This window comes from Eretmochelys imbricata, chromosome 2, assembly GCF_965152235.1.
Source record: "Eretmochelys imbricata isolate rEreImb1 chromosome 2, rEreImb1.hap1, whole genome shotgun sequence".
Classification (NCBI taxonomy): domain Eukaryota; kingdom Metazoa; phylum Chordata; order Testudines; family Cheloniidae; genus Eretmochelys; species Eretmochelys imbricata.
In genome coordinates, this window is record NC_135573.1 from 157,866,853 (window position 1) to 157,881,172 (window position 14,320).

The 14,320-nt window shown below is 44.9% G+C and overlaps 1 protein-coding gene across 1 annotated transcript in view; it reads left to right on the forward strand.

The window, feature by feature from the left end:
* The first annotated feature begins 5,672 nt into the window (after positions 1–5,672).
* SLC9A3 (solute carrier family 9 member A3) overlaps positions 5,673–14,320 on the forward strand; it is a 65,619-nt gene continuing 56,971 nt past the window's right edge. Inside the window, exon 1 of the mRNA XM_077809197.1 lies at positions 5,673–5,874. Within this exon, the coding sequence (XP_077665323.1) occupies positions 5,673–5,874 (202 nt within the window). The remainder of the gene's footprint in view (positions 5,875–14,320) is intronic.

Consider the following 14,320-nt stretch of genomic DNA (forward strand, 5'->3'; position numbering starts at 1 on the left):
AATCTTAATTTTGCTCTCTAAACCTTGCAGAAATATATAGCAAAGGTCAAAATAACGCACTACTAGATTATAAAATTCCATTTTCATTTAAGGAAGTCATTTCTGATGTTACAGTAGAGCAACAGCTCTGCTATAATTAAGCTTCTGTACCATTAACATACCACCACATTACTCATTGCAAACAAACTGTGTCAAATTCTCTGCAAGTGGAAACTGGTGCAACCAATGTGCCAGTGTACATCTGCAGAGATTTTAGCACATCAGGTTTATATCGTTGTGCAATATAACTTGAACTGCATGCTCTGTATTCACTTCTATATATCTATCCCACACTAATGTTTCAGAACATCAAACAAGTCATTCCAATTCTATTCTTCTAAGCCACTACCTATAATATCATAAGAACTTTGACATAACTTAGTGTTCTCTAGAACTGTGTTTCTTTTGAATTTTTTACTGTGTATTTGATAAGCATTATATAAAATCTCTGTATTTCCATTACAGTACAAAATAGGAGCGTAACTTTAAGGCTGAGTGTAAAGTGCAAGTTGTGGGTGGTAATGGTGAGCGATGAAGGCTTATATTGCTGCTGGAGTCTTTAATAGTTCATTTCTAAACTCTTTAAAGTGTGGGAGCTTTTGTTTTTTGTTTTTAATTTGGAGCATTGTCTGGACTCCAAGGCATGAAGGGGTGCACACCTGGACCCTTATGGGGCACTGCCCACGGGACCGCCACAGAGATGTTTGGATTCGCAGGATTGAGCCAGATGTGGAAATTTCACCACACAATGCCTGGTGTGACACCATCAGCCGTGGTTACTCTGGCTGGCACAATGGTCCTCAGTAGACTGAGAATTTGATTATGATGATTGGGACTCCACTGAAACACACTTTTAACCTTAACTCATCTTAAAGTTTATTTGGGAATATAAATATAAAATGTTATTAATTGCAATTTCTCTCTCTGAGGCCTGAGCACTTTTCCAGCTCTTGTTTCTAGTCTTGCAGACTCCTTAAATATCAGATCTTGTGTGGTAAGTTATTTTATGGCAAAGATGGTACTGAAATGCATGTTACTAATTACTGAGAACGAAGCATATTACATGAAACTAGCCGGAGAGAGCCTTGCCCAAAGGGTCCCACAGGGATACATGTGCAAGGTTAACGCTGATATTTCATGACTTACTTGTTTAACCATGCAACATTAATGGTCTCTTTATGTGTTTTGTATCGATGTATATTGTGTACTTGTGTGCACACGAGACATATACATTGAAACACTGATTTAGCAGGTTTACATGTGCAGTAGGTACCGATGCTCATCAGGGTAATTCCTCTACCCTGCCTGCTCCATTCTGGCTGGCAAGTATGGTAATGAAGAGCACAAGAATCCTGCACTTCGTTCACTTCAGAGAGCAGAAATATTTTATATTTTAATATCCCTCAGCTTAGAAGAATAGTTACAGTGATGGGACAACTCTATCACAAACACACCTAGCCCCTGCCCTTCGTGTTGTCAGCTATTGTGTTGTGTAAGCATTTTAACAATGCTGTAAACCTTGTTTTGTGAATCTTTCATGAGCTGGCAATTAAAGAATAAAAAACAAAACAGTAACTCTATGTACTCCTTCACTTTACACCAAGGAGTTCAAAGACCCTGACAAATTCTAATTCTCACAACACCCCTTTAAGGTAGCTAAGTACTATACCCCTTTTATAAACAGATAAACATGGGCCCTGGCTACAGGACAGGAATATTTCAAATAGTTTTCCTGGCCGCTAACACTGTTTCAGCTCCACCAGTGTTAACCCCACTGGGACCCCGCCTGTGGATTGCCCAGTGTCTGCTGCCACTGTTTGAAGTACCATGTTATCTAATGCTGCTCACAGCAAGCCAGGATGCTTAAAACAATGGTGGCAGGTTTTTTAGTCTATGTTTATGCTACAGTGGCACAGCTGTGCCACCATAGCTCAGACACTCGCTACAGTGATGCAAGGGATTTTTCTGTCACTGTAGTTATCCACCCCTCTGAGCAGTAGTTTAGGTGATGGAATAATTCATCTATTGACCTTGTGCTGTCTACGCTGGGACTCAGGTTGGCTTAATGATGTCCCACAGAGATGAGCGATGTAGCTAGGGCAACCTAACTTTTAGGTGTAGACGTTGCTAATACTGGTAATGGTGAACTGATGTTAGCAACTGGGAAAGCTCTGAAAAAATTTTCTTAGGCCAGGTCTACACTAAAAAGTTAAGTCAACGCAGATAGGTGATTCAGGAATGTGAAAACTCCACACCCTGGAGCAACGTAGGTAAGCCTACCTAAGCCCTTGTGTAGAGGACGTTAGGTGGATGGAAGAATTCTTCTGTCAATTTAGCTGCAAGCTCTCGGGGAGATGGATTAATTACAATAATGGGAGACTCCCTCCCATTGTTGCAGTGAGTGGCTACACTGAAGTGCTACAGTGGGGCAACTGTACCAGTGTAGCAGTTTAAATGTAAACATAGCCTGGGTGTAGACAAGGTTTTGATGTTGTGACATTCCCAAAGTCACACAGCGAGTCAATGCCAGTACTGTGCTCTAAGTCGGTGGTTTTCAACTTTTTTTCTGGTGACCCAGTTTAAAAAATATTGTTGGTGCCCGTGACCCAGCGGAGCTGGGAATGAGGAGTTTAGGGTGTGAGAGGGGCTCAGGGCTGGGGTGAGGGCTGCGGGGTGGGGCCAGGAATGAGGGGTTCAGGGTATGGGAGGGGGCTCTGGGCTGGGGCAGAGGTGTGGGAGGGGGTCACGGCTCTGGGCTGGGGGTGCAGCAGGGGTGCTAAGGCAGGCTTCCTGCCTGTCCTGGCACTGTGGACCATGCCACGCCCCGGAAGTGGCCAGCAAGTCCAGCTCCTAGGCAGAGGTGTGCAATTGGCTCCGTGTGGCTCTCGCCCACAGGCACTGCGCCCCCAGCTCCAATTGGCCGGTTCCCGGCCAATGGGAGTGTGGAGCCAGTGCTCAGTGCGTGGACAGCACGTGGAGCCCTGTTCTCTCCTCCCCTCCTTCCTCACCCCCCCACCAGGAACCAGACCTGCTGCTGGCCCCTTCCAGGGTGCAGTGTGGTATCAGAACAGGTAGGGACTAGCCTGTCTTAGCCGGGTAGCACCACCGACTGGACTATTAATGGCTCAGTCAGCAGTGCTGACCAGAGCTGCCATGAACCAGTGCCTTACATTCCACAACCCAATAATGGGTCACGACCCGTAGTTTGAAAACCACTGCTCTAAGTATGTAAACAGCCCTTTCCTTTTGTTACAAAGGCCACTGTCTAATTGACAAGGAAAATTCCTAGTGTGGGTGCATTTTATAGAGTCAGAAAGTATTTTTGCAAACAATACTTGTGCCACACCCCTTTACCATGGAATACATGTCCCAGAATGGAAGGTTCTAATCTGCATTATACTTATACTCAAATGAAATCTCTATCTGCTAATGAGATTACACATATCCTGTATAGATACTGACTTCCAGCTGTATGGTTACCTCTCAAACATCCCATAGCACAAAAATATCCCTGTGCTCTGACTGGCTGGGGCCATTCAGAGCAACTCCCTGCTGGACTCGGTCTAAAAAACATCTCTCGGAGAACATTTTCAAGTTGCTGCTGGCTACATCTTCCACTAGCACATCCTTGAGCAGAGGCACATCATATAAGCTTCAGCCTTAGACTATGTCTACACTGTACTTTCGTCGGTAAAACTTTTGTCGGTCAGGGGTGTGAAAAAAACACCCCCGGCCAACAAAAGTTTTACCGAAGAAAAGCGCAAGTGTGAACAGTGCTATGTCAGTGGGAGACGCTTTCCCACCAACAAAGCCCTCCCACCCATCCGCAGGAGAGCTCTCTCCTGCCGACAAAGAGCAGCTACGTTGTACCTTACAACGGCACTGCTGTAGCGGCACAGCTGTGACGCTGTAAGGGGCGCAGTGTAGACACAGTCGTACTCTCATTTGCAGCTTCAGAATGGTCCAGCAGTGGAGAATCCTGCATAGCTACCTCACGCAGCTATTTAATGGAGAGGTGAGGAGAAATTTGTACGACTACATTTAATACAAAATGAAATTTCTCGTTTGGGGTGAGGCCCTGGGCAGCAAAAAGGTAGAAGAGCAACTTCTGCCATAATGCTAATCTGAGTGTGCCTGCTGTTTGAGGAAATACAGGCTAAATCAACCTTAGTGGCCTTTGGTCTCCAAGTTCCGTAGCTCAAAATGAGATTATTATACCATAAAGAGGAGACACCCTTAAGTTATCAGCGAACTAAAAAAGCACAACTTGTACTTGCACATTTATGATTTTAAATACTCAATGCATTGATTTACAGAGCATCTTGCTGGGTTTTTCCTTATTCTCCTCAATGCCCCAGTTGAACCTTGGGTTTTTTTTAAGCCTTTTGAATCATCTCACGTCTTATCTCCTGGGCATTTCCTCCCTGCTGTTTATCAGGCTAGTTTTGACCTGCTGCACGTGCATCCCATTAAGGAAATGAACTTGCAGTATTTTTCCACCCCATGCCATAAAGCTAGCGCCCTGCCCATGTTGCATCCAAATATTTCAGTTGCTTCACAGTGCACCTGAAAGCCAGGAGCGGCTGGGCGGCGCGGCCGGAGCGTGGGGAGGTGGTGCACAGAGATCCGTTTGCCCGGAACACACGCTGCTTTGGTTGCAATCCCTTTGCCAGCAGCGTGATGGTTATCCTGGCTCCGGCTGCCCAACACAGTACGCACAGTCCGGGCCCTGCAATGCAACCGAGGGAGGCACTCAAGCAAAGGTTATCGGGGGGGGACCCAAAGGGCGCTTCACCTTGTAACCATAAAAAAAGTACAGGGAAGAAAGCAGCCAGGAGAGTTAAACAAAACCCCGCGCCCTGGACAGATCCAGGCCGACAGCCCGGTCCGGCCTGTGTGTGCTGGGGAGAGCCGCGCAAGGCTGCTCTGGGACGCTGCAGGTTTTAATGAGCCAGGCTGTAGCCCCGCGGAGTCGGGGTGTCACTGAGCGAAGCCAGAGGGGCCGCCCCCCGGCAGTGTGTGGGGGGAGGGTACGGGAGGGGGTCTCTGAGGGCTGTGACTGGCCTTTGGGGAACGATCCCCCCCCCCCCCCAAGCTCTTCAGGGGACAAGATTATGTCCCCGGAGCGCGGGGGCTCCCTGGTCTCTTGCCCGCCCCCGCTGCTCCGGCTCCAAGTTCCAGTCACTCCAGCCCACCCATGACCCAGTGCCCGCATCCCTGGCGTGCAGCTGCCGCCAGCCCCCAGGCTCAGGCCCCACGTGCTCAGCGCTGCCCAGAGTCCCGGCTCGGCAGAGATCCCCGGCAGCGCGGCTCCCTCCGGCCCGGCTCCGCTGTCTGCAGCAGCCTCCTCCGCGGGCTCGTAGCTCCGCCTCTGGCGGCTCGGGGACAGCCCCATAAAGGCAGCCGCCGGCGGGCAGCGGGACCCGAGCTGCAGCATCTGCCCGGGTGCACCGCGCGCGGCGCCTGGCCCGTCCCGACCCCTGCCGGCCCCCAGCGGGGAGGCAGCAGCTGCCCGCGCGTGGGCAGGGGGATCGCGGCGCCTGCACGCGCTGAGCCGGGGGCAGGGACCGAGGGGCACAGGCATTGCCGAGCGCCTGGCGCTCCCAGCCTGGGCAGTTCGGGGGGCTGGGCGGATGAGCGTGGAGATGAGACAGGTGCCCTTAGCCGAGGGGCTTCTGGCTCTTCCCGCAGCCCGGGCACAGGAGAAGAGCTCGGGGGACCACACAGCTGTCAGCGGACCTCAGTCCTTTCAGATCGTCGCGTTCAAATGGGGGCATGTGCAGGAGCCCTACATCATTGCGCTCTGGATACTTGTGGCCAGTCTGGCCAAAATCGGTGAGTCCAGAGCTGATCTGCCCTGGCTGATCTCCCCCACTTTAAGTAAAAGAGGCTCGTTATCGCCTGCATTGTTCCCTTTTCTATACACAGGGGGGCTGTTTTACTGGATTCTTTGCCAGCTTCGTTTCTGAAGCGTGCCATCCACAGCGTTCAGCAGTGGGGTTTTGGCTATACCCGTGGGTGACTCACGAGTGCATTCTCATTGGCTGGGACCATAGCGTTTGTATCTGATGGTTTATGAACGCACTCTTATTGTCATTGGTCCCGGGGAAAGTGTTATAAAACTAAACCAAGTGCGGAACAGGAAATCAAATTTGGTTGTCTATAAAACGACTGCACTTGCTTCTGATATACCTTCCACCCCTTATAACTGGCAGCAATGTTATATAATGAAACTTCAAACAAATACTGCCAACCCACTTATCTGGAGCATTAGTATCCTCTGCTCTTGTTATTCAGTATGGTGTTACCTGCAGGAGAATGCAAAAGTTTAACCGTTTAGCCTGTGTGAAATATGGGTCAATTTGTATGTTTTAACTAACCAAGAGCTATTGTTTTCTGATCCATGTGACATTTCTAAAAGTGCAAGAGTTTCTCTTTCCATATTATTATTACTAAGGTCCAAGCAATTTTATGTTTGTTTGCTAGTGGGGGTTTTTTTGTTTGTTTTCAAGTGGTTTTTTGTTTGTTTTGTTTGGTTTTGTTTGCTTACGGGTTAGCCGAAATTGATGTTAATAGGTTGATGCTATTATCTGTGAAGGCCAATGTACCACAAACTGGATCTCTAATTTTGCTGTAATGTTAAACATCTTACATGGGTGATTCACCTCCAAAAAGAAACCGAATGCAAGTGCTATAGGCTGACTGAAGGGCCATCACATTTCACAGATGAATTTCCTTACTTGTGTTGTTAATAGTAATAATTAATAATACTTTAGATTATTAAAATTTAAAGATGTTTACAAATTTAATTCATTGTTCACTTTCAATGTAGTTTGCAGGTCGCTCAGATTGGAAATTGTAAACAGACGAGTCTCTTTCACTTTTTGGTTGGGGATACATTCTCACAATGCAGCAGTGTTTGGGTTGTAAACAGTATTTAAATCCAAACAAAATTGTTTCCATTAATATTTTAAAAATGAGTGAAGGATATGAATGCCAGTTTCAGTATAACTTTTTAAAACAGAATTTAAGTTTGGGGCTTCATCTTCCTGAAAACGTATACGTAAACTTAAGATCTCTGTGAGAATAAAGTTATGAAACCTATCAAGAAAATGTACTTTGAAAGTTTTCAGAGTAACAGCCGTGTTAGTCTGTATTCGCAAAAAGAAAAGGGGTACTTGTGGCACCTTAGAGACTAACCAATTTATTTGAGCATGAGCTTTAGCTCACGAAAGCTCATGCTCAAATAAATTGGTTAGTCTCTAAGGTGCCACAAGTACTCCTTTTCTTTTTACTTTGAAAGTGTAATCTCTTGATGAACAAGATACCTAAATTACCTGTAAAATGTAGAGTTTTGATTTGGTTGACTTTCATTGACAAGTTATGTCAATTTGAAGAGACATAAAAACTGCGCAGTGACTGTTATTCAGTAGCCTTGGATACTTTTTGACTCTGAAAAAACAAAATCGGTGATTGGAGAAAGAGGTATAGGCAAAAGAGTAGCGCTATTGTCAGCAGATAAATTCAGAAATTACAAAAATACACCTGTTGCCAATTTGAGCCTCCTTTTCGGGGTACTCTCCTAGTAAAGTATTTTAGGGTTTGTGGTTTGCGTTGTTATGAACTGGCTTCTGTGTATGTGTACCACTGCTCTCTACTGAATGGAATCAGTGCTGTACAGCTCTGTGTCATAAGCACTATACAGCTAACAGCTAGTGGGGATTCTCCTTTACTTTTGAAGCATGATGAGTTCTATTTCAGCCTTCACCCTGAAGTCCTGAGTAGATGGTGTGGTGCTGCATAATGGTGTCCACTAAGTCTTTGGTGTCCTTGGATTTTTTCCAGTATCATTTTAAGGCAGAGGCAAATAATTCAGGAACTGCATCTGGCTCAGTTTTTAAATGATTGGAGCTCTCTTCATTGCTACACAGATTCAGTGACCATTGGTGGTGGACAGTGACCCCAGATACTTCCCTTCTCCTCTCTGCTCGTTTTTGTAACTGTGTTTCACTTGAGGCGGTCTCTGGAGGGGCACTGAGCAATAACTGCATACTGTAAAGCACAAGTAGCACGTCTTGAGCTGGCTTAGCTGCTCCCACCAGCCACCAATCAGATGAATGAAATGCAGAAGTGACCACTGCTGACTGGTGCAGACAGAGCCAGGGTGTCTGATCTGCAGACAGGAGTAAGTTTTTTTTTCAGAGAGACAAGGTGGGTGAGGTAATATCTTTTATTGGCCCAATTTCTGCTGGTGAGAGAGACAAGCGCTGGAGCCACACAGAGCTCTCCTTCAGGTCTGGAAAAGGTACTCAAGAGTGTGACAGCTAAACGCAGTGTGGAACAGATTGTTTAGCATAAGCAGTTAGCCCATATTCTAACAGACCATTCAAGGTGAAGTTTGTTTCAGTCAGATCAGCTGCAGCGCTGACTAAACGGGATGCTGGAAAAAGGGAGGTAAAAAGGAAATGAATGTTGTTGAGCAGGATTTAAGGAGGGGAGCGGAAGAAAAAGACTAAGGGGGAACTCCCGTAGGTAGGCCATAGAAAGAAAGAGGAAGAAGACGAAATGCAAGCGGCAGACTTTCTGTCTTGCTCTGCTTCTTTTGTAGTGCCAAGGTAGCAGTGAGATTAACCTCAGCATCCTGGCTAAGGATACCGCCGAATGGTGGATTCTTGAGCAGACATGGAGCTGGCTCTTATACCTCCCTCCCTGTGGCCCCTGGTGCAGTGCCCATGGCAGAAGATGGGAGAGGCATTTTGGGGGTGAGTAGAAGTGGCTGGAGTAAAATGTGCTCCAGCAATCCCTAGATGGCGGATGGTCCCTAGGAGCTGCTCTAACCACACAACAGAACCACTAACCCAGGAACCTATCCTTGCAACAAAGCCCGTTGCCAACTGTGTCCACATATCTATTCAGGGGACACCATTATAGGGCCGAATCACATCAGCCACACTATCAGAGGCTTGTTCACCTGCACATCTACCAATGTGATATATGCCATCATGTGCCAGCAGTGCCCCTCTGCCATGTACGTTGGTCAAACTGGACAGTCTCTACGTAAAAGAATAAATGGATACAAATCAGACATCAAGAATTATAACATTCAAAAACCAGTTGGAGAACACTTCAATCTCTTTGGTCACTCGATTACAGACCTAAAAGTGGCAATTCTTCAACAAAAAAACTTCAAAAACAGACTCCAAGGAGAGACTGATGCATTGGAATTAATTTGCAAACTGGATACAATTAACTTAGGCTTGAATAGAGACTGGGAGTGGATGGGTCATTCCACAAAGTAAAACTATTTCCCCATGTTTATTCCCCTGCTCCACCCCCACTGTTCCTCAGACATTCTTGTCAACTGCTGGAAATGGCCCACCTTGATTATCACTACAAAAGGTTCCCCCGCACCCCGCTCTCCTGCTGGTAATAGCTCACCTTAAGTGATCACTCTTGTTACAGTGTGTATGGTAACACCCATTGTTTCATGTTCTCTATGTATATAAATCTCCCCACTGTATTTTCCACTGAATGCATCCAATGAAGTGAGCTGTAGCTCATGAAAGCTTATGCTCAAATAAATTGGTTAGTCTCTAAGGTGCCACAAGTCCTCCTTTTCTTTTTGCGAATACAGACTAACACGGCTGCTACTCTGAAATCTAACCAGTTTGGGGCTGGGGCTGGGCAGAGCAAGGGGGATCCTTAACAGTCCCATCTCCTGTACCCAGTAGAAAGCACAGCAGAGAATCTGTCCCATAAAATATTTTTTAAATTGCTTGATCAACTATCTGATGCCAAAATATTGCTCTAAAATATGCACCAATACGTTTGATTTTATTAAGGTGGTGCTAGTGACTCCATAGTTACTCTTCTGATGAGATCTGCAGGTATGGTGAGGATTAAATCCTTTTGTATCTATATATAAATATAATCAAATGACATGATTTTGTAGGATGAGGATTATTGGAAGTTAATGAATGGAAGGTGCAAGTAAGCTAAGTCTCTCTTCGCATGTGGAAGTAACCATCAGTTTTATTTTCCCCACCAGTAGTGACACTGGCTTTATATGTATTTTGTGCATCTAATGGGCAAGTGTGTGAGTGCATTTAGGACCTGGCCATTGTGATTCATATTTGTTTGCAGAACATAATGTGCCACTGACACGTTACTCTAGTGAAGAACTTTCAGAGTATTACCAAGTAAGCTTACATATATAATTGATTACAGTTTTTCTATCTGAAATGGGGTACTCTTCAAAAATGCAGAAAATTGCATGTGGTATTGCAGTTTTCTGGGAAGGATCCACTTTCCCATTTTCTTTCCTTTTCTTTTTTTCTGCATCAAGGATACTTCTCCCTCCTGCCCAAGTTGGTACGATGGCAGGTATGGGGACAGTGTCAGCACTTGTCTGGCCTCCTTCACTGTTTCCCACGCTGCACACATTTTTCCTTGGATTGGTAGTGGCTGGGGACAGTCAGGTGGGAACGATGTGACACAGCTGAGTGTGCTATCTCATATATCAAACTTAATGAGATTGGGTTCTATTCCTTTAAAAGGTTCCTGTTACCTGTTCTAGGATACACAGTGTTATCCTTTGGCCTATGGGATTTATTTCTTCTCATGAAAGGCTCCCTTATCAATATCCTTCGGCAGGGAGGCCAATAAACTCTTTATATGTGAGAAGTGAAACACATGAGTAGGACCATGTCTAGACTAGAAAGGTTTCAGAGTAGCAGCCGTGTTAGCCTGTATCCGCAAAAAGAACAGGAGGACTTGTGGCACCTTAGAGACTAACAAATTTATTAGAGCATAAGCTTTCGTGAGCTACAGCTCACTTCATCGGATGCATTCAGTGGGAAATATAGTGGGGAGATTTTATATACTAGACTAGAAAGGGTTTGCTGTTATAGCTATGCTGGCAAGCCCTCCTAATGGTGATGCAGCTTATCTCAGCGAAAGGACTTCTTAGTCTGCATAACAGCTTCTACGTTAGGATTCCTGAGTTATGCTGAGTAGGTGTGTGATTTTTTTCATACCCTTAATTGACATAGTTTTGTCTGAAAAATGTTTAAGTGTAGGCCAGGCTTAAAGTGAAAGACAAGAATGGACACTCACTGTGGGGGTTTTTTTTAAACACACCTTCCAGGTCTCTTTGATATCATAAAGAAACAAAATAAGCACACAATCTTCTCCACCCCTTTAAAGGGCAGGGAATGAGAACAGAAGACACACAATGGGAGAAAAGAATATTACAAAAAAGCCAGAAGTAGGAAAGAGACCAAAAACTCATCCAAGGGAGTGAGTACAGGGAAGAGACAATAAGCTCCGGAGAAAAATGGAAGCAAATTTCTTTGTTTCAATGCAGAGATTGTATTGCCAATTTCTTTTCTGCTGCCACTCTAACAGAGACTGTTATGTCATCACCACCAAAGAAAGGTATGTTTTTACTGCAGGATAACTAACGTGCATTAGCGATCTTGCAGTAAAATCCTAGTGGAGACAAGGTTTGGTAGTTTTTACCATGCTAGATGAGGTCAATACTATTCTCCCGCCCATGGTTTACTTCAAGGTAAAAACTACAATGCCTCATCTTCACTAGAATTTGACAGTGGGATCACTAATGTACGTTAGTTATCCTGCAGTAAAAATCCCATAGTAAAAATCACCTTACCTTTTTTGCGATGAAGACATAGCCAATGACAATGCAGTTGATTGCATGGTTTACCTTAACCACAAACAAGACAAGTTACCACTTTCACCTCTGCAATCTTGCACACTGATGTTCCAATTTGCAGGCCTTCTCAGGCCAGGTCTACACGAGAAAAGGTTTGCCAGTATTGCTATATTGGCAAACCCTCCCAGCATCAATGCATCTTATACCAGCAAAAAAGTGCTTTTGCTGGTATACTTATACTGGTTCCCTGAGCAAAATAAGCTACTGACCAGTGAGAGCACTCTTATGCCAGTGTAACCACGTCTACACTAAGGCTTTTGCTGGTATAGAAATGTTGCCCAAAAATCATATCCCTAACAGACATTTCTATACCAGCAAAAATTTTCTAGTGTAGAGCTGACCTCAGTCTCGCCCAATGGCAACAGGCGCAGAGCGGGAGAAAACTCCCTTCCCCAGCACCTTGGGGCTTTGCTTTCAGCTAGTGCTCTGGATGGTTTGGTGCCTAAGTGAAATTCAGAAAAAATACTTTGCTTCCAACATTTTTGAATCACTGTCATTTGAAAGAGTTTGGTAGCTCACTGTAGAGGGAAAAAATTCCATTAAAGCAAGCTCCCTCGGGGGACAAGATACAGCATTAGCCATCGTCACAGTCATAGCCGACCTGCTGTCTGAGCCTGGGACATTCAGCATCTATCAGCAGAGGAGGAGTAAGGAAAAGAGGTGTCTTTGTGAGGGGAGCATGGGTTCTTCATCATTATTTCACTGTACTAAAGTAACACCAGTGTTTTAAAGATGTCTTTTCTGAGACCCTACAAAGAGTTGTGGGGAGCTGCGGGGAAGCAGAGGTTTATACCTCTGGTGAAGCTTCGCTCTTGTCCCTATAGGAGCATCACATCATCTACATGCTATTTTAACTCTATATTAGAAACTTAATTCATCCCAGAATATGCAAAAGTTCATTCACAGAGGTAGCTACATCCAAGATGTAGATTCACCTCCTGGCCTACACAGCCCTCCCTTGGGGATTCATTCATAGGAGCCCACTGGAGAAGGCTGCCTGGGTGATGTGTTGTCAAATCAATGCATCTCTCAGATGCTCTGGCCCCACGCCCTTCCCAACTGGCTGCGTCCAATTTTTTGGATGTGTCAGCCAACTCTATCTCCAGCAGAGCTTGAGCTGTGGGTATAACTGTAACTTTGTTTCAGGCAAACTTCCACTAGGGCCCTGTAGTCTGAATTCAACCAGCTTCTGCCAATGGAACTCATTTTACCTTAAACTACATCTTTAATTATTATGCATGTAAAAAAATTCCAAGTTAACTTGGAGTCTAGAATTCTGTTAAAAATAGGGAGGGGAGCTTATGAAGGAAATCTTTATCAAGTTTGATTTCCCCATCTTCTTAGCTTCCCTACTTAATGCCCCAGTCCTGTAAACACTTAGGTCCTGTCTACATGGGGGAGTTTAGAGAGATCTCCCACTGTGTTGCAGCTCTTCCAGTACTAGCAAAATGGACCAACCACTGATGTTTTTACTATCATGTTGTCTAGATCTACTGTGAGTGGTGGGAAAAATGCAGAGGAAGGTATTCTTAGACAGAGCAGTTAAAACTGTTAACACCTGTGTTCCTGTGGAGAATTTCAAATATGTCAAGAGGTGGGTTAGGGAAGAAGCTGTAAAATGCAAGAGTCCAACAGCTCTAACTCCAGTTTAACGCCCCAAGGCAATTTCTTGGTCACAGGAGACATTACTCCCCCCATCAATGTAAACAGTCAAAACAAAAAAACTTTTCACTCCAAGTTTCTCTTCTTGGCATTGTGGCATAGAGACTATTAGTTTTAGTGACACTAGTGAATTAGTTAACTAAAGTGATTTAGTAAATTATAAAAAAACCAAACCAAAACAAACAAATACAAGAGAATAACTGTGATGGCCATTCTCTTCCTTCTCTGTGAAGTGTTCTCATCAGGAAGAAATGCTGAAAAATAAAAAAGGAGGACATGTTAGCAGAACCATTTTATTGTTTGGGGTGTGTAGGTTAAAAAGGAGGAGAGAGACTCCTGTGAAGAGGATACTGCCAGAGGCTGCAAGGGGGAAAGATACAGTATAGCCATTGTCACAGCCATGTCAGTCCAGAGGTTGATTCATTTGGTAAAGCACTCTCTGTGAAAGTGCTAAGAAGGAATATGGTTTGCATTGTAGCAGGTAGGGTGTGACTTTGTTCCCCGTGGGCTGAATTTTTCCATCTCCCAACCAACACTAAAATCTGGGAAGAGGCTAAAGAGGAACAAATCTGGTGGTCTATTGGTCCCTCCAAAAGTGATAAGTCCCAGCAGCTCCCATTAACCTTAACAAGACCTGGGGTTGCTCATCTCTGCTGTAAATGAGGCCATAAGTAAGGTTTCGCTCAGGCAGGTTCCTCCATATCATCTCTCTAACAATAGCCACGTGGTTATCTAGAAATACTTAAACTTGGGATTTTTTATCTTCAGTTTGGTAAGTCACTGCTAGTTTCACACGGTTTATTGTACTATTTTATCATTGTACACAGTAATAATTATTTGCATTGATATTTAGAGTAGTTGGTTTGGCCTACATGTAATAAACCT